The sequence below is a fragment of the Anopheles moucheti genome, chromosome 3, assembly GCF_943734755.1.
Source record: "Anopheles moucheti chromosome 3, idAnoMoucSN_F20_07, whole genome shotgun sequence".
NCBI lineage: Eukaryota > Metazoa > Arthropoda > Insecta > Diptera > Culicidae > Anopheles > Anopheles moucheti.
In genome coordinates this window covers 50,652,017-50,672,930 of record NC_069141.1, presented here as the reverse complement: position 1 = coordinate 50,672,930, position 20,914 = coordinate 50,652,017, and the positions used below count along the sequence as shown (strand labels likewise).

The window sequence follows — 20,914 nt, the reverse complement described above, 5'->3', positions numbered from 1 at the left end:
CGGGTCCACGGGTCAAAATCCGGCGCGCAAATAGATTTTATCCGGCCCGGTAGAAATTTTGGAAAGACCTTACAAACAACACAAGATCTCTTCACCACAGCACTAATAAAATATATGTGATTCATCATCGACGGTTCCCTGTGTCATATTTGTGTGTGTGTGTCATATTTGTCTACATTTTTCATCTAAATTTCTTTGGTCATTTTTTTCCAACCAATTAATTCGGTCAAAACGATTCACGGAAAAAAAATCAAAATTCAAAATCCGTAGGAAAGCAAAGTTTTTCGCACATTCCGCAGGTATTCTAAGTTTCTTGAGTCAAATAAGATTGGAACGAAAAACAAAACAGTAATGCAAAAAATATAAAACATTTAAAAAACCGGCAGAACCGATAGAGCTTAGAATTATCAAAATGTATTTTTTTATTGTTTCATACTATAGTCATTTCCCGAGTTACGCGAATTCGAGATACGAGAATCTCAAAATTTAGGCAGTTCGTGTTCGTGTAATTTAAATTTTCAAAAAAACAAGTAACATTTTACTACTATTAACATATTTTTTGATAAAATTTGATTCCAATAATGGAAATAAATGTAGAAATATCACATGGGTTTACAAGATACAGCACGTGTGCTTTGCAAGGATTTTTTTATGGTGACTTGGTTTGCCACGTAAATGTTGTTTTTTAAACGTTGGGAAAATTTTGACCTTAGGTCTTCACTTGTGAGGAAGTAAGTGTGGTAGCCCTTAGACTCACATGAAGTTCGTACGAAGAGTAATGTAAGTATAGATTTACGATCGAATAAATCGATAGATAACTCTCATTCTAGTCTGGCATATCGATCAGATCGGTTTTTCTTTGACCTGTGTACAAGAACCGAAATAAGCAAAAAGCTTGTGTAACGTACGTACTTACTTAACTTATTTAACTTAAAACTAATGTAACCTAACTTTGCCTAACCTAAAATTTTTATGTAAGAAAAATTAGGCTAGTTGAAGCCTGTAATAGCATTTAAGGCGATTTTGCGTAGCGCGCTATGAGTAGAATAACTATACTTGTTTAATAGCCTAGCCTGTTGGCGCTCGATTTCTTCATTTATAAGTTTTACCTCGCACATATCATAAAACAATGAGTTTCTTGTATAGCGATCATGTTATGTTAAAATTTGCATCATTTTGTTAAGCTACACAGCTACATCAGCTACACCTTTTGGCGATGCACATATGAGCATGATTCCCCGGAATCGGAATTCAAACTGCTCCCAGGAGATAAGCTCAAGACACCACTGAAAGATGCTAGGGAAAAGGCACATGTCTTTCTCCTGGAGCTTCTTTAATAGCAGATTAAAAATCCCATCGAACCCAGGAGCCTTCAAGTGTTTAGCCGTTTCAATGCTGTTAGGAACCGACCGGTAGTAGCACTACCATCTGAAGGAACCATGGTCTGCGCCTCATCAACCATGGGCAAGGTGGCAGAAACAGCTGCCTCAAAAGGGCTTGGAATATTGCCGCCAAGAGAAAGCGCTGTAGCGAACTGTTCTGAACGAGTCTCAGCCTTGGCCAAGAGAGTAACTAAAGCGGTCCGGTTAGTTGGAGAGATTAAGGGAGCAACAGCAACAGGTCCTCAGCTGCGCAATGGCGAGACAATCAAGAGCAATATACTCGCCTGATACAGAGTGCTCCCTAACGCATTTGGCTTCAGCGCGTCTAATAGCCTCCTCTAGGCCTCGGATCGCGCCAAAATAAACACCATACCAGATAACCAACACAACAACACAACTGCAATAGTCGAAAACGAACAAACAAACACAAACGAAATCAACAAGCGGAAACGGCGACGGACCAGGAACAAAAATAAGGCAAACGAGAACGGACAACAGGAGGACCATCCAAAAGAACCGGAATCCGGATGGACGAAGGTCCTCAGCAAGCAAGCGAAACGGCGGATGAGGAAGAAGCAGCGGAAGCAGCAGGCAGCGGCAGAAGTAGGTCAACAACATCAGCCGGAGCACCAGCTACCACCGACGCTGACCAATAAACACGCATATCGAGTCCCGGACGCCCTGGAGTTGGAGGCGATAAACGACACCACGCCGGACGAGATATTGCTCGTAGTAAAGGAGAAGCTGGGCGACGACAGGAAGGTAGTGGAGCGAGTGCGGACTAACTTCCAAGGGAATCTTGGGGTCCTGCAATACCCACATCGAAACTCTGGACATGTGGAGAAAGGTGTCCGCAGCACTCGACGGCAAAGCGAAAGCCCATCCGCGGACCCCCACTGTTCGGCTCACCTGTACGAACTTCCGGCCCAGCTGCACAACAGAGGATTTCGCCACGGATCTTAGCACCGCCTTGAGAGTGACTATTTACGCGGACGAGATTACGACCGTAAAGTCGAACTACGGTACGTTGGTCGCGTTCTTCGGTTGCCAGAGGCGGTCGCGACGGAGGAGGCGCTGCAGACGCAGCACGTCATCGGGCTAAGTCGGTGCTGCAGACTAAGGAAGGTGGAGACGAAGCGCCAGTGCTACCGATGCTATGAATTCGGCCACATCGCCATCAACTGCCGCGGCAAGGAGGGCCCGGATGCAAACGTTCAGCCAGCGCAACTGCCGCCAAGTAGGATGAGGGGTCATCAGCCGGCCCTGCAATTATTATTATTATTTTACGGAAAATAATTTGTCCGCCCATAAGGCTTAACAAAAGTAATTTTATAGTCTAATCTTAAATCTAATAACGCGACAGAGGAGGAGGAGGAAACAAACTATACATAGAGGATTACAAGGAGTCATTAATTAGTCGGGCCTGAAAAGCAGATACCGAGATGTTATAATCGAAATGATAAAAAACGCAGTTGACAGATTTCATAGCTCGCAGAAAAGGATCATTTTGACCGTAATAGGTAAGGCGCGCCGGAATGAATAAAGGAGGACGGGAACGGAGACGACGACAAGGAACATATAGGCATAGATGTTAAGGATGGGGCATCAATATTGCTGAGGAGAATCTTAGCGATGAAAATAGCTTGCGTATGTGAGGATCACAGATTTTAGTGATTGATTTTAGATCTACAATTCCCAGCATTCTGTAACGAATGGAATGTCGGATCAATGATCCGATTGCAATTCTAGTAAACTTTTTTCTATGTTAACTACTCTTTGAAGAGCGGTGACACCGGCCGGAGCCCAGATCTCACAGGCATATACAGGCAGTCCCCGAGATACGCGGGTTTTGGGAATTTGACAGCAGAGCTAGTTTATAGCACAAATGTTCTGGCAGCACTGCCAAAGGTGACAGTTTGAACGTCAGCGCCATGCACGTTCTCTTCTATTCTTATCGGCTTCCAAGTAAGACGTGTTTTATGTTTTTAAAGAATAAAGGTTATAAAACGTAACAACAAAATTTAAGCAAAATGATGAAAAATTGGTCGAAAATACCTTTTTCTTTTTTTTTGTTTCGTTAGAACGGCCTGGCCGTATCGACTTATTTTACCACGTAGCCGGATAGTCAGTCCTTGCTACGGGGGATTGGTCCGGATCGGATTTGGTCCGGTCCGTTCGTGTGAAGACCGGCTCCGCTACCATCATGCCACCGGGCCGCTCCATCGAAAATACCTTTTATGTCACTTTAAATATTTTTTTTTAACTTATTTCAATGTAATCTTTCTAAAACTCGCCTGATTCGCTACCTTAATTAAATGCAGAGGAAGAAGTCGACTCTGTGACTTTGAGGTATAAACGAAATTGCACCAGGATTCGACTTACGCGGAAATTCGAGTTACGCGGATTTTTCTCGGGTTATAGCGGTCCACTATAATAGCGTACCTCGGGACTGCCTGTATAATAGTAGATCTTATCCAGCAGCAATACAGCGCTTTAAATAGAGCGGGTCACGAATATCAGTTGAAAGCCGACATAAAAGTCCCAGAACTTTGCGAGCTATAGCCACTACACTGTCTATATGTACCTTAAAGAACAATGACTCATCAAGCCATTCGCCGAGATCTTTTACAACAGACACTCGTTGTACGGTAGCGTTGAGAAGTGAATAGTTTGTGATTGTTTTCCTAGCGTTGTGACGTCCAAAGGATATAGAATAGCATTTTTGCGCGCAAAGTTCAAGCCCATACACCACGAAAAGAAAGAGTCAAGGTAGGATTGAAGCAGACATACATCATCTACATCAACGACGTGTCGCGGGTGCATCCACTAGGTAGTCACTTGCTGTATGCCGATGATGCGAAGCTGTTTTCCCCGATCCGCACCCAAGCAGACCATTCGCTTCTTCAGACGGCTCTGAACGTGTTCCGGTCCTGATGTTCCACGAATGGCCTAGAGCTTTGCACCGACAAGTGTGCTATAATAACGTTCACTAGAAAACGCAGCCCGCTGTTATTTGAGTGCGCCATTAATCGATCTGCCCTTGTGCGCCAAAGCTGCGTCAGGGACCTTGGAGTGCTCCTTGATGCTAAGTTGAGCTTCCACGACTAGCTTGAGCATGTTGCCACTAAGGGCAACCAGCAAATTGGCCTGCTGAAGAAGTTAACGCGCGACATCACTGATCCGGTCTGTACTAAGGCGCTCTATTGTTCCTTAGTACGTTCGGTGATGGAGTAGGCATCTGTGGTGTGGTGGCCTACGGCTGCGTGTCCTCTGGCTCGTCTGGAGTCCATCCAGCGCAAGTATACGCGGTTTGCTCTGCGTTCCTGGAGCGTCTAAGTTGACTACAACGGACGCTGCGCGTTACTGGGGCTGGAGCGAAACTGTAACGCGCAGAGATTATTTGTCGCAGGGCTACTTGACCATCGGATCGACTCGCCGGCACTACTATCCAGGCTCAACATCTACGTTCCGGCGAGGTCGCTCCGTGCCAGACTATTACTTGACGTGGAGGAACGTCGTGGTCGTTTTGGTTCCTCTGATCCGTTATTGTCCATGTGCCGAGAGTTTAACGCTGTTTGTGATCGTTTTGAACCTGACATGTCGCGTTTATTATTCTTAAATTGAATTCGTTCTGTGCGACCAACTACGTGTTAAATGTACTTTTATACCCAAGCTTCAAAGGGGCCATATGAGGCTCATTGAATAAATAAATTAACAAATTAACAAATTTGTCGAAGACACAGGAAGAAATATTTTGATATCGTCGGCATACAGCAAGGGTCCGATATAAGGTAAAACATTAATACAGCCATTTATAAATAGGATAAATAAAAGAGGACTAAGAACGCTTCCTTGGGGTACAATGGTTAAGTTACTCCAGCAGAACCTCAACCACAGCCAGCTGGCTCAGGACATGCTGTTGCAAACGGCCCGATCGGAAGGTTGCGACATACTGCTGATATCGGACCAATACCGGATCCCCGAGAACAACGGCAACTGTGTTGCGGACCCGACGGGCAAGGTGGCAGCAGTATCGACAGGAAGGTACCCCATCCAACGCATTATCGAGAATCGACGGGATCGCTACGTCGTGGTCGAGATGCGTGGCATCGTTTTCTGCTCCCTGTACCTACCACCAGTGGGTCCCGATTCGACTGTAGAGGATTTCCGGCGCAAATGGACAGAGATTGCGTACCGCGGAACCGGGACATCGTGATTGACGGCGACGTCAACGCCTGGTCAAGAGCGTGGGGCATGCAACCCAGAAGTAACGATGGAGAGCGAGTGCACAGAGGCGCGGTGGTGATGGACGCAGCGGCGTCGCTGGGACTGGTCCTGTTGAATAGGGGCAACGAGGCGCAGCGAGAGGAACGACGGCCGGCCTGTACAGCAGCCAGAGCAGCATTGGAGCAAGCGGTCAAGCGAAGCAAGGGGGAGTACGGCGAACAGCTACCCGAACAGCTAGGGTCCCACGGATTCGGGCCGGGCTACAAGATCCGGAAGCAGCAGTGGACTGGAGCGCGCGTACCGATGGAACGGGACCCAGCGAAGCTTCAGCACATCGTCGGCAAACTTTTTCCGGAGCGACCGCCCATGGAGTGTCCCACAGCGGCCAGATTGTCGGACGAGGACATCGATCGGGATCCTGTCACCGAGGGGGAGCTGTTGAACATTGCAAAATCGCTCAACCCGTAGCGAGCCCCGGGCGACGACAATATCCCGAACGTGGCCCTGATAGCGGCGATGACGGCCTTTCCTTTGTCTTCAGGAGAACGTTCCAGCACTATATCCGAACAGGCTACTTCCCGGACGAATGGAAGAGGCAACGGTTAGTGCTGTTCTCCAAGAAGGGGAAACCACCCGGGGAACCGTCGTCGTACCGGCCAATCTGCATACTGAGCGTCCTCGGGAAAGTACTGGAGCGACTCATTCAGCGCAGAATCACGGAGCATCTTGATGTGACGGGTGGTCTGTCTGACGCCCAGTACGGATTTCGAAAGGGACGCTCTACTATGGACGCCATTAACAGGGAGCTCGCCAACGGAAAGGTTGCGCTCGACAAGAAGCGCAAAGGCGACCGACTGTTTGCGATGGTGACAATCGACGTGAAGAACGCCTTCAACACGGCCAACTGGACAGCGATCGGAGAGGCTCTTCAGTGAAGGAACACGCCACTGTATTTCCTGGCGATGCTGCGGAACTACTTCGAGAATCGTACGCTCTAATACGATACGGATGAAGGATTGGTCTCGCTGCCAGTGTCAGCAGGCATGCTAGGGTCAACACTGTGGAACGTCGTGTACGACGATCTTCTCCGTCTGGAGCTGTTCGGGACGCAAGAGGACATCATAGGGTTTGCTGCCGATGTGACATTCACCTTTATTGGGAGAGACACGTAAGACATCAGCGCCGTTGCTACGAGAAACCTGGAGACGATCGAGCGTTCAATGGGAGGAGTGGTTTGCAGCTGGCCCATCATAAGACCGACTACATGATCTTCTGCACCCATCACACCCCGCAGATAGGTCAACTACGAGCGGGGACACACACGATCGAATCCGCTGAAACGCTCAAGTACCTTGGGGGTGAGCTCTGCCGCAAACAGCACCACGGCCGACATCTAGAGGAGGTTTGCAGCAAGGCGACTCGTATCACGAACGTTTTGACCGCCCTGATGCCGAACAAGTGTGGCCCAAAAAACAGCAGAAGGAGACCCCTGGTCAACGTCAAGAATAGCATTGTCCGCTACGCTGCGCCAGAGTGGAGACGGAAGAGGGGAGATTCTACAGAGGGACATTCACCACACCACAGTCCAGAGGACGCATCGCACCGGAGTGTTTCGAATGGCCAGCGCCTTCCAAACGGTTTCATACGACGCCGCCTGCGTGGTTGCAAGCACCATCCCGTTGGTTCTCCTCCTAGAGGAGAACATTCGCTGCCACGACGAAAAGGCAGCGAGGGGAGGTCCAGCACCAGACATACGGAAGCGGCAGCGAGAAGAGACCATGGAGCGCTGGCAACGCTAGTAGACAACCGGCGCATAGCAGCAAAGTTCGCCAGGTTTGAAGACAAGGAGGCTGATCCCGGACATCAGTTCATGGGTTGGCCGCAAGCACAGGGAAATTGATTTCTATCTTACCCAAGACCTAACGGGACATGAGTTCCTGCGGAGCTACTTCGTCAACAAAGGCGTCAACAAGTTAGGAGGGCTCGCCTAACTGCCGGGTGTGTGAGCGTGACGTGGAAGATGTCGACCATTTGATGTTCCACTGTCCACGGTTCGCCCGAGCAGAACACGAGGTGCAGCAACAAAGCCACACCCACTTGACGATGGACAACCAACCCTGCCACGGAAATATGTGCCAGCCGCAGTACATGGGAAGCAGTCCGGACTGCCGCACGGACAATCTTCAAAAGCCTCCAAAGCCAGAAGAGTACTACGCACATCAGGGCATCGGCAGGGTTCGGAACAGTTCGAGGAGTGGTTTAGTGCGGTCGCATCGGCTGCTTGACTCGCTTCACGGATCAAGCGTCAAGATGAATCCCACATAACCCATCTCGAGGGACGGTGTCTAGCCGCGATAAGCCCCTCTAGGTGGGTACCTCTTGAAGGTTCCCTCCCCTTTAACAAAATAAAAGGCCTCGGATCGCGGAGTCAATGTCTTCAACGATTTGGACCTCCGTTGTCACTACTTCGCTATCAACTAATCTGCTGTTATGGTCCAACCTGATTGCTAGCGCCACGCACTGACAGCCGTTCGGCTATGGTTGTCACGTGCGATGAGTGCGTGAGTACCCGAAGGCCGCTGACCCCAGGATCGGCTCAGCGCGCAATCGGCAGGAGCTAAGCGTGGGTTCAGAAAGTGTTAGCGTTCGGTGTGCTACAGGCGGTGCGTGTAAAACTCTAAAACCGTAATAAATTATTTCTATCGTTTGTGTCTACAGTCATAGTGTGGTAATTTAAACTAAGCCACCAAAACTATCTCGGACACCTCAAAACAGACAAAACATCTGCCGATCCAACGTTTTTGGTTGCCCGATGGCGACGTTGGAGAGGCAGACATCCAGCGTGCTGCTGTACTTCGGGAGCATGGGGATACTCGATGGCATAGTGCCCCTGTTGCACGTGGTTGAAAAAACAGCTCCATTGATGTTACGGCTTCTGTTGTTCCATGTGAGATGCCGGGCGTTGAGGTCACATCGAACAATGAACCGTGATCGAGGCCTCGTGATGTTGATGCGAACACGTTACAGTGATACTGCAAGCCGTTTCTTTTGTTACATCGCCTCGGACAATATGCGGCAACAAGCCTCAGCGAACCACATGTAGTCTGGAGCTCCACTCCGAAGGTATTCCTCTTGAACTCGCAAAAAAAATCTAGAACTCCTATATAAAAAAGCGGAATACTTTAAACGTGCTTCAAAGCTCCCAAGCACTGAAACAAGTGAAATAAAAATCTATTTCCCCTACACCTATTGGAATCGTTACACCTACTGAACCTACTTGTACCTACGGGTGCGGGGTCGACCCAAACCTACTCGGTTTGCTTACGGATGGCTCTGACCCGTTAAGTTCAAGTCGACCCGCGCATCACAAATAGGTAGCGCATGTCCTGGATAAGATGTAAATTTTACGCGTCTTGATGACATGTCCAGGTCATCAATCCGTTTGCAGGAAACTCAGTTAAGGGCTGTTCTGCTCCACCCTTGGCTGCATCCACTCTCCGACAGGTCGTGTTTAACTTGATCTAGCCAACGAGCGCAATGCGCTCCTCAACACCTCGTAGCGAACAAATCGCTGTCGAGCACCTTCCTGGTAGGGCATTAGTCCGCCATCCTTATCACGTGCCCCAGCCATTGTATCCTTACGGCCTTCGCCACCGTCTCGCTGTCTGGTCCGCTAAACAGCTGGTCAGGTTGTGGTCCATTCTCCGCCTCCACTCGCCCTGCTCACAAATACTGCCAAAGATAGTACTCAGTACCTGTTGCAGCCTGACGTTGCAGCCGCGACACAGCTTATCCGCACGCTCGGTGTTGTCTGGGAACTGACAGCATCCGATGCGTAGCGGATATAGTCGTCTCTGTCGCTAGCTGTGGTTTAGCTCTCTCCCTGCTGGTACAATTACGTCCTGTGATGCGGCGGGAGAAGATTCGGTTCGTGATCGACAGGCTGCAAGGACGTGGATCTAGCGCGCGGCACAATCGCTGATCGTTGTACTCGTTTTAATAAGTGTTTTTATGTACGGCGTTGTTAAGTGTTAATAAATAAGTTTTTACCCACAAAAAGACACAAAAGTACCCATCGATCGAAAATGGCGGGAGTATTGTAACTTCTCATGAAACAGAGTTATACTAACTAGCAGAAAGGAAATCTGTCCCCCTGCCGCGATCCCCGGTAAAATTCGATGAAAAAATTGATGTCAATTTTAAAGCGATTTCTAAAATCAAAAGAAAGACCCGAAATAAATAGGTGACAATTTTAGAAGCGAATGCTAAAATTGAGCACAAGGTGTAAAGAGTTTGCAAAACTGTTACTAAATTACTAACAGTACTAAAGTACTAAACAGTACTAAATTACACCTTTACCGTGAGCAGTAAAGCCTTTTCGCGTGGTGTAGACGTTCCTCAAGGGGCAGTAATTCAGCTGTCAATCGTGGTTAAACTTCATATGAACACAACAGTAAACAAAACATTTCCGCAAAACAATCGCGTCGGACAGTTTTTGTGTTTCTGTTTGAAATTTGGCAAAGAAAGCTCAGAGATACGAAACGAACGATCCTACTAAAAAGAGTAATTTGTGCATTGTTCTTCGGTGGCAAGGATTTCTTTACTGCCTGTAATAATGGGAGATCTACCAAACAAACGCTACGGTACAAGATCATCAGACACTCCAGCGGTAAGTTATCAGAAAATTCGTGTTTCAGGACAAAAAGAAACATAAACCTTGATGCGTTATTTATTTTCTTAATTATAGCAATCAGTTGGCCGATCGAGTGCAATTAAACAAGAACTTCGCAATGAAGCCAATTTCCATCTACACACCGTGGAATCGAATATGGTAGATTTCCAGGAAGCAAGCTCATCGAATTGCAGCAGTAAGGACCTATTAACAGATGAAGTTGAAGTTGGTGAAACGGGCTTAACATTTCAGGATGCACTTTTCACGATACAAGAAATCAAAGCTGAACCAACAACAGCTGATGCCAACGAAGAAATTGAAGACGATGACGATATGCATGAATCAAGTAAGTTTTAAGAAGTGTATCAGACACGCAGTGGATAGACCGGATCAAAAACATTATTTTCCTTTTTTAGGGGTCTTAATATATCAAGAGGCCTAGTTCTGTCATTTAGGTGTCCTTTGATTTTATTTACCCGAAGCTTTACAAGTAGAAATGCTCGCGACAGAAATTGTTTGATCGTTGAACCAATCGCTATCACTTTAACCTTTATTTCAATGACCATAAATTCACCCTTACTTCTATAACTACCTACCCGTGTAGGTCATACAGTACGAGATTTTGCAACTATCTGTGCAGAAATACGAATAATGTCGTTTATAGCTGATATAATCCCTAGCGTTTTGAGTGAAATTGCGTTAACATTTACCAAAAAACAATAACAATTTAAAAAATGGTACCTCATACAACCACCTAGCAGGGTCATACATTTGGAATGACTTGGTAAGCGTGCACGTTAAAGTGTGTAAACCTTCGATTTTAGCTGCCATTAAATCTGAAAATATAAAACCATTATACCGGCTAAAAATATACGAATTTCAACTCAGAAAAGTGTAAACTCTCAAACAGAATCTATGACCTACCCGAGCAGGTGGTTATAGAAGTAAAGGGTACAAATTGAATGTTGAATTAAAAGCATATTTAAAAAAAATGCAAAGATATGGGTTCTCACTTCCATGATAAAAAACATGTTTTTCTAAGCATTTCTTAAGTTTCAAACCGGTATCTCTATTGTATCAAATGATATTTAAAACTAAAAGTGCAAAACATAAACGGGTAGGTGGCCATTGAAATGAAAGTTAAACACCATGCCACGAAACTTTGTTCGGTGGAGTTAATTTACAGTGACATATATATTTATTATACTAAGCAAATGATTGTAAGCTAATTTGACACTTTCATCAATCTTTTAACATGTTTTATTGGCAGCCGCAGCTCATGTCCTACAAATGTAGGCCGCGATATACATATGCTGATCCATAGTGATACTTGCTACTGAAAAGGTTAGGGAGCACTGATCTTCTGATGTTCGCAAATGCCAAATACGGTTTAGATTCGGTAATTTTCATCCATCTAGTTCTTATTTCAAAGATGCAGTAACCGATTACGTTAGAATTCATTGAATTCGAATGGCCCGCAGTGATATTCCCAAAAAGAAACAAAAAAATAAAAAATGACAGAACCACTTCATACATATTCCGATCCTTTCAATACTATTATTAAGAGCAATTGTCTTTCTTTAATAATCCCTTGTTTTTTCTTATATTTTAAGATTTAAAAAGAATGAAAATAGACGATCTGGTAGAATCAGGAACAAATTCACATGTATCGAAGAAGGTACGAAATTCGGTAAGTAATTTATTCATTTTATATACAAATGCATATTCCGATACTCTGTTTAGATATACCTTAGTTAGTTTCCGAAATGCGTTAATTGAAGCTATATGTGAATATAACATTTTAAACATCGTCAATATCTGCAATCACGAACACTTGTCATAAACACGCAATTGTTCTGCGGTATTGATCCAGCACAAAAAGTCGGTCACGATTAAATGGGCCATTATGATTATCGTCAATTCAAAATTTAAAAATTGTCCCTCGATTTACAGGGCTATAAGTATATTAATTATGAATTTGAATCACCTGCTAGCACTTAATACTGTTCCTTGTCGTTTACCCACGAATCCATTCATACGAATCCGGATCCATCAATTTATTTCGTTAACGTTCACGTGTTGCCGGAGAAAAACTGCGGTTTGGTCAAAAATTTCTCATAATCATAAACTTTTCATATTGGTAGAAATAAATAAACGTTTCACGGCGGGTTTGAACAGACTAAAATAATGTATATGATCTTTTTTTCTGCATAACACTTGCGAAACGAAATCTTGTGAGCACATCGATGACAGCGAAATCATGGAGTAATTGAGCTATGGTAGTTTCCATCAATGCGGCTCCACGAGCTAAAAAATTTGGAGACCCCTGAGTTTGTTTAATTTTCGTTAGAACGGCCTGGTCCCACACTTATCGCTTATTCCAAAAATGACAGTGTTTTTATTTTCTACGAAGTCAACCTAAAATTAGAGTAGTTTAATAAAAAAAATCGTATTTATTTAACTTATTTTATGTGCAGATTTTAAAAAGATTCTTCCGTGTATTGATGCTGAGTGGACTCTCGAACCAGGACACGCAAAGTTTCTTCATTGCTAATTCTCGCCTTCCTTTCGCCCTTCCTTTATGTTTTAAAAGCTGCATTTATCAAACTTAAACTAGACAGCTTGTTTAGTCTACATTCTTCTTCTTCGTTATTGGCACAACAACCTCAAGAGGTCAAAGCCTGCCATGTATGCCTTTCTTGGCTTTATTTACCCATAGCCGGATAATCAGTTCTGCGTACGGGATTTTGGACCGGTTCTATCGTGTGAAAACCGGCGCCGCTATTAATACACCACCGGACCGCCCTAACCTGCATTGTATCTACATTGGCGTCTATTGTCTGTTTGGCATCCGCTAGTCTGCTTTCGCATTAGCAGGAATATCAGAATGAAACATGACCGATATTAGGGATATTCTAAACGCCTTGTTAAAGATCAATCAATTTAGCTGTGAACATGGTACATGATAGCCTCAATTAGAAGAAGGCTTCAGTGGTCTTTCTGAAGCTGCGTATCGGATGCTCCATGAAAGCAATTGTCGGTGATTGCTATATGTCTGTTTTACGGAAACCAAACTTGGTATCTGAAAGAAGGTTGTTGGATTCCAACCATACTTCTAAAGGAAAATAAATCATCTTTTCAAGTAGTTTCCTCATAAACGATTACACAAAAAACTGGACGATATGAGTCATGTCTTTTTTTACGCTTTGCCAAGCTTCAAAATAGTGACAACATAGAATTACAATGTGGAGTTTTAACTTATTGTTGAAAATTATTGTTGAAATTATTTGTTGAAATAAATAATAATAATAATAACAATTTAGAATAGCCTCCGGCATGACGAATTATGCGCATCTGGCACGAAATTAGGACAAAAATTTGTGTGCAAATTTAAAAACCTGTCTCGTCGATGTTGTTGCTGTATCACATCCTCCAAACTATTTTCCAAAACGAGTTTAATGATCCACATTGTTATTGGCAAACTGTTGAAAACCGCTTGGAAAATCGCATCCTTGTCCCTCTAATGAATCATGGTTTTTTTTAAGTCTTTACTTGTTTGGTGCATCTTGTTTGAGTCTCAAGAGTTTGTTTATTAATGAAGTAAAATAATTATTCTCCTTTAGAGTACAAGCTGCCTAATTACACAGATAAATTAGCTGTGGCAAGACAAAGCAAAGCGACTACGTTTTGTCCCGTCAAGTCGCATGACTTCCTCGTTAAGTCACGTTTAACTGAGATCCCATCAACAGGTGATCCTAGATGATCCTCCCATGATATCCTTGGACCTTGGTTCTGAATGACCCGAGATGTCTCTCCTAAGCTAATCACATTAGCTTCACCACATTAACATCATAAAAGCATGCTGTGAGCCAGCCCTCAAGCTGAAGCGCAAAGTTAGTTAGTAAGAGATAGTTAGAGCCGTTATGTGATATAATAGGCTAATCATTATCGCAGTGTAAAGTCTTAAAACTTCAGCATTTCTAATGCATAATCTAAAATATTGTTTTCTGTTTAGTCCTCCACTTTCCAAGCATTAAGACAAAGTGATTAAATTATCTGCTTAAAACTAAAGGTAACTCAATCTAAGACATAGTTCACATTCGTTTGAAGACATTTCCTTCTCCAAACAGTGAAAGGATAGCTTATGCCGGGTTTATAAATATTATTATATACCTTCAAGCAGGTAGATAACAATAGTAAGTTTGATTAATGAGGTTGTGTTATTTTTTCTTAAACAGAAAATGGCCCTGGCATCAAGAAGCATGCCAATCAAGAAGCAAAGTATTGCTTTATAGCCATGGTACAACGTCAAATTTAAAGAAGCATATGCAACGTAAGCACCGCACAGTCCCAACAAAGAGTTCAAATGATTAGGAATAGGCCTTTAGTTGAAACCACGCTCTGTTTCACCCACATCCATATTAACTTCTGCAGTGGTAGCTCCATTTCAACTAACGGAGAATAAAAATAAAAGTTTCATGATCAAACCTTCCACTGTAGATGCAAAACGGGAAGCAAATTTCAAAATATCAAAATTGATAGTTAAGGGATTCCACCCGTTATCCATAGTCGAGGAACCAGGATTTATTGGACTAATTAAACATTTTTGGCCGAACTTCCAGCTTCCAGCTGTAGAAAAACTACACACTCGTAAATTCCATTTATGTATAAAGAAAATTTAGAGATCGTACGAAACACAGTGACTTCAGCAAAAGCAGTCACACTAACTGTCGATTCTTGGACCAACTTTAATCATGCGATTTTTAACACCGTTTATTGACGATACTAGCCACTTTCACTTATACTTACTGAAATGTCCATAATTCTCATTAAACCATACTGGAAAAACTTATCAGATAGGTTAACATCGGAAGGTCGCGTCTTTCAATATGCCTGATAAATTAGTTATAATAATTACGAACAATGCTGCAAATATGAAAACTGCTGTGTCTGGCATGTCAGTTGCTCATTTGCCATGTTTTGCACAACCCTGAATATTATTCTTAACGGTTCAATTGGTTCAACCATGAAACCTGTTGTAGAAGATGTTAAACGTATCGTAAATCACTTCAAAAAAGTTCCAAGGCAGCAGCAAAACTCGTAGAAATGTAAAATCAACCTGACATATCCAGTTCTGAAACTAAAACAGGATGTGCCTACTAGATGGAATGTTACTTTTGCCATATTGGACAGATTTCTACGAAATAAGAAATCATTACTGGCAACTTGTAACTTAATAAATATAAGACCAAACCTAGAATACAGGTATTTTTTTATTTATTTTTTAATTATTTTTTTAAACGTACCCACTTTTGATCCTGAAGTATCAGATCTCATCTAGGCATTACTAATAGGTAGCAACGATAAGATTGGGCCAATCAAAGACAATAATTTAGTATGTGAGGCCATTTTTTTGGATCCAAGTTGCAAGGAAGTTAAATTTATGCGTGAAAATGAGAAATTTAAAGAAATAAAAGAGCAGCTGATTGCAAATGTTGAAACTAATATTGTCAAAGAACAGTCTACGGTGCAAACGTTTGCGGATGAGTCATCTTCAACAGATTGTTCCACAACAGACAATATATGGGAAGAATACAATTCAACTACTAGCAGTAAAACAATTACAGTTCTTCCGCTAGCCTTAGCCATTCGAGAAGTAAAAAATTATTTTAAGGCTTTACATTTAGAACGAAAGGCATATCCTCTGTTTGTTGTTCCAATTTGTACAAAATAATGTTGGAAAGATTATGCATTCCTGCAACTTCCGTTCCGTACGAAAGAATATTTTCCAAGAGCGGACAAATATACACTGAACATTCCTGCGCTGGACTGCGCGACTGTATGGAAACTGCAAGAAATAATGTTTTTAAACCATTACTTAGAGAAACCAATGAAGGAATAACGACGTGTATCCCGCATGTATCCAACCCACTCACTAGTCATAACTTTAGATAATTTAATTTAAAAAGGATGACCATTAGCGGAACTTCCTATAAGCGGACTACGCGGTCGCTGGGGCCCCGACCAAAAGGACGTCTCGAACGTTGTAGCTCGGACAGTGATTCAAAAAGCAATACATTTCAATTTTATTTGTAGAAACTTAATTTTGGATTTTCTGATTGCTTCTACCAACGGTGCTCTAAAATATCAACAGATTCGTAAGAAATCTCGAAGATGGTTGGATATACCAAGGTTTGACAGAGCACGGCCAGTTGACAATAATTTCCGGGTGAAGAATTTGGAGGACCTACCAATTACACATCTTCTGCTAATGTACCTTACATTAGGATTCCTATAGATTTACGCAATATGGTCAGGCCGTTCTTAATGAAAAAAAATCGAACAACTGTTGGGTTTCTCGATAGTTGGTATCTCAATAGCTTAATTCGTGATTTAGTAACAGCGATATTGTTCGATCGGAATCGAAAATCTGTAGGAAAAATTTTATGTTAAGTCATTACCGGAGATTTCAGTCAATTCTGTTGATTTCGGTCGATTCTGGACGAGTTCGAGAGCTCCGGACGGTTCCGGGGAATTAATGGCGGTTCCATCGATTTCAGACAATTCCAGGCAGTTCCGTCGGTTCTAATTACACCTACCTTCTGAAGCTGATTCCGAACATGTTTGAAATCGTGCGGAATCAACTCCGGCTTTTTTGTGGGTTTTACCAATCTCTAGTGTGCACCACTCACTGAATTTTGCTACTGAAATTGTGTTGCTGTAAAAGTAATCTACTATACATGGTTTGCCATATTACCCGGAATTCTTGCTGCATATTTTTTGTTCTCTTTTATGTTTCAGTTTTGCGAAAATGACATTTAATGAGAACTGTAAATGATAAATAAATTATTATTAGAAGAAAATACTTATAACTAGAGATGTGCAAAAATTAATTAGTTCTATAATCTGAGCAATTCTGTTTAATGAGTGAGTGCATTAACTCTTTATGTTTTCTAAAAGCAATTCTTTCGGAGTTACGAACTATGAATTAGTTTTCAAATAAAAAAAATGAAATGATAAAAATTGCTGGGCAGGATTATCTCCAAAACAGCCCAATTTATTCATAATTTGCTTGTTCATGGCACTATCAATTAACTTGTTTTTAAATTAATCAATTTATGACGATGCTACGATAAAATGCAGTCAAACTAAAAGCTTTTTTTTAAATCTCCTGATGTTTCAGATTATTAAAATGCAAAGCTAAAAAAAAGCGACGTTTGGATGCATTTCGAAAGAACGCCTGAAGGAGGAGTATGTAGATATTGCAAAGCCATATTCGCAATAAGCATGTAGGAATACCACTACAAACCAGAGCTGAAACCACTACAACTTGCAACGAAGAACCTGGAACATCTGCACATTTAACGAATTTTCTCAAGTTGGTAAATGCCACAAGATCAATTGGCTCATTTATCGCAAGACCCGTTTCTTCGGATACTCAGGAAAAGTTAGACAAACTTTTGATGATTGCTTTAGTTAAAGATGGAAATCTCTTTTCAATCGTCGATAGTAAATATTTCAAAGATTTTATTCACCATTTAAACGCTCAGTATAGGCTTCCATCGAGGAAGTATATTAGTAACGCACTACTAGAACGTATTCACACTGAAACCAAAGGAAAAGTTTTGGATAAACTGAACAAAGCCGAAGCAATTTCAATAACAGTAGATGGTTGGACTAATTTTAACAATACTAGCTTCAACGCAATCACGGTGCACTTCATTGATGATGAATTCCAGCTTTCTTCTTGTTTGTTAGAATGCTCGGAATTTGCCGACACTCACACAAGCGACAATATTGCCGAATGGGTCAAGCAAGTTGTTGCAAAATTCGGTCAGAAAGAGAGGGTGATCAGTATTACTACCGTTAATGCGACAAATATGGTAGCTGCCTCTTCAAAGCTAAAATTAAAACACTTTAACTGTTTTGCACATTGTTTAAATTTGATTGTAAAAAAATGATACCAAAAATAGCATCACCCACATAGTTGAAAAAGTAAAACAAAATGTCTTACATTTCAATAAAAGCTGTACTGCCACCAGAAAGCTCATAGAAACGCAAGAAATATTAAGTTTGGAAAAAAATTAACTTAAATGTGAGGTTCCAACGCGTTGGAACTCAATATTTGAAATGTTGGACAAATTTATTAAAAATAGGGTTCCCATAGACTTGTGTGCTCATTCGTTGCATTTATCTACAAATATGAAATTTGAGGATTGGATGACAATTGAACAGTCTGTTCAAGTACTCGCATATTTTGATGAAGCAACAAAGCACATGTCAGCCGAAAAATCCGTTACACTTTCCAAAATGGGTTTGATAATAAGATTGCTTGAGGAACGTATATTGAACTTCCAAAATTCCAATGCAAATTTATCATCAGAAGTACAAAAATTGTTGTCTTATTTGGCTAACGGTATATCAGATAAATTAAAACATTTTAAAAGCGATGTTACAGTTCTCTAAGCTATGATTTTAGATCCTAGAATGAATAAACAGAGTTTGGAAAACGAAGTTGACAATTTTCAAGCGGCTTATGCTGCAATTTTGAAGGAAGTAACTCCGTTAAATGATGAACATGTAGAAGTTCATGCACCGCAAAGAACAGTGGCAGCAAATTCGTTATTTTTAACGTTCGTTCATAAATGAATCAACCAGGACCTGGGAGTTTCGACGAAATCCTAATTCAGCAGCCAAAGTTGAATTAGAGAAGTATCTGAAAGAACCACTGCAGGATTTCAATCAGGATCCTATGGTATTTGGTAATTTGGTAATAAAAGAGAATTAATCTTTCATGATATTATGTGATATAAGTAATTTTTATGCGACAAGAAAGTTGATGATCGATGAAAGTTGAAAGTTGATCGATGTAATCGATCCAGGAATTAAAAAAAAAATGATTGGGGATTCAACTCGTTTAACAGAGTGACTAGTTGTGAACCACTATTTTAAAATAGTATAAAAGCACATCTCTACTTGTAACGCATAATAACAACTAAGCAGTGGCAAATCACATTATCCCGAATCGTTTTATAGCAGTGGTAATGTGAAGCAAATGGACATGATTAACGTCTTTACGTTTTTCTATTATTCAAAGATTAGTAACCTTTTCACAAGGAAGGCAAAAATAATAACTAATACTGTTTACATTCCAATTATCATTCAAGGTTTTTGAGATGAGGTCGATGAAAGGAACAAGCAGTGTGTGGCAACATTTTGAAAAGATGCAGAATTCCGGGAAGTGTTTATACTGTGCGAAGGTCATTCGGCACAGTAAAGGATCGTTATCTAATTTAAAACGCCATCTTCATGCAAAGCATGTGGGGATAACTTTACAACGTGCAGCGTATTGCTCATCGAATGGAGAGTCTAATTCCAAAACTCATGAAGAATATTCTTCAGCAAAACAACAATCGTCATCTGCAATTGCTCGACCGCCCGTAATGGACACGTTCTCTCCTGCAATGAAACCACTACCAGTTGATGTCCAGCACAGAAATCAGGATGAACTTTTGTTGCAACTTATATGTCAAGAATTCCTACCATTTTCGATAACCGAGAGTGAGGCATTCAAAAATTACACTTATGGTCTCAATCCCAATTATGTCATACCTAGCAGGAAAACGGTTTCCGAAGCAATACTGTCACGAGAATTCAACAAAAGTTTTCATAGAGTAAAAAGTGCATTAGAAAACACCTCAAAAGTAGCAATAACCTTAGACGGATGGACAAACATCAATAATAATACGTTTTATGCAATAACAGCGCATTACATTGATAAAAATAATATTTTTCATTCCAATTTTCTACAATGTTCGGAATTTTCGATTCCGCATTCGGAACGTAATATGGCTGATTGGATAGCCAAAGTAACGGAGCAGTTCAACATAACCAGCAAGGTAGTTGCTTTAGTAACGGATAATGCGAGTAATTTGTCATCTGCTGCGAAAGAGCTTAAAGTGAACCATCTCCCTTGTTTTGCACATACCTTAAATCTAGTGGTAATAAAGTCCATCCAAAATGCAATCGAAACCATTGTAAAAGAAGTAATGCGAATAGTTACGTACTTCAGGAACAGTACTACTGCTACCGAAAAACTGTATGATGTTCAAAACCAATTGAATTATCCAAATCTCAAATTAAAACAAGGTGTAGCTACGCGGTGGAATTCTACATACGATATGATCGAAAGATTTTTTAAGAACAAAATTCCACTGCTATCCTGTTTAGATTTAATTAAAATGAAAACTTCGCTTGAAAATAATGATTGGATTGTGCTGGAGCAAACCATTAAAATGTTGGAAAACTTTGATTGTGCCACGAAAATTGCTTCAGCCGAAAAGGTCGTAACATTGTCACACATGGGCCTCTTAATTAAAGTTCTCACTAGAAAAACCACTAATTTGCTGAATGAAGAGCTAGAAAGTTCTGTGCGACAGTTAGGAAATTGTTTGATTCAGGGTCTGACTGAACGGTTTGATCCCCTGTTACGAAACATGATTGTAAATCAGGCAATGTTACTCGATCCGCGAATGAAACGCCATAGCTTCGAAAACGAAGACGACAGGTACAAAGAATCGTATGAATGTGTTTTGGATGCAATAATTCCGTATCACAATCACAATGCCCCAGC

The 20,914-nt window shown here is 41.9% G+C and overlaps 1 protein-coding gene across 1 annotated transcript; it reads left to right on the top strand.

Annotated features, from left to right (window-relative positions):
* Positions 1-10,141: 10,141 nt before the first annotated feature.
* Positions 10,142-20,517, top strand: LOC128302792 (E3 SUMO-protein ligase ZBED1-like). Its single transcript, XM_053039644.1, has 5 exons — positions 10,142-10,278; positions 10,357-10,627; positions 11,895-11,971; positions 19,449-20,432; positions 20,512-20,517. Exons 1-5 carry the CDS (start codon positions 10,225-10,227, stop codon positions 20,515-20,517), a joined length of 1,392 nt encoding a protein of 463 aa, XP_052895604.1. The 5' UTR covers positions 10,142-10,224.
* Positions 20,518-20,914: the final 397 nt, after the last annotated feature.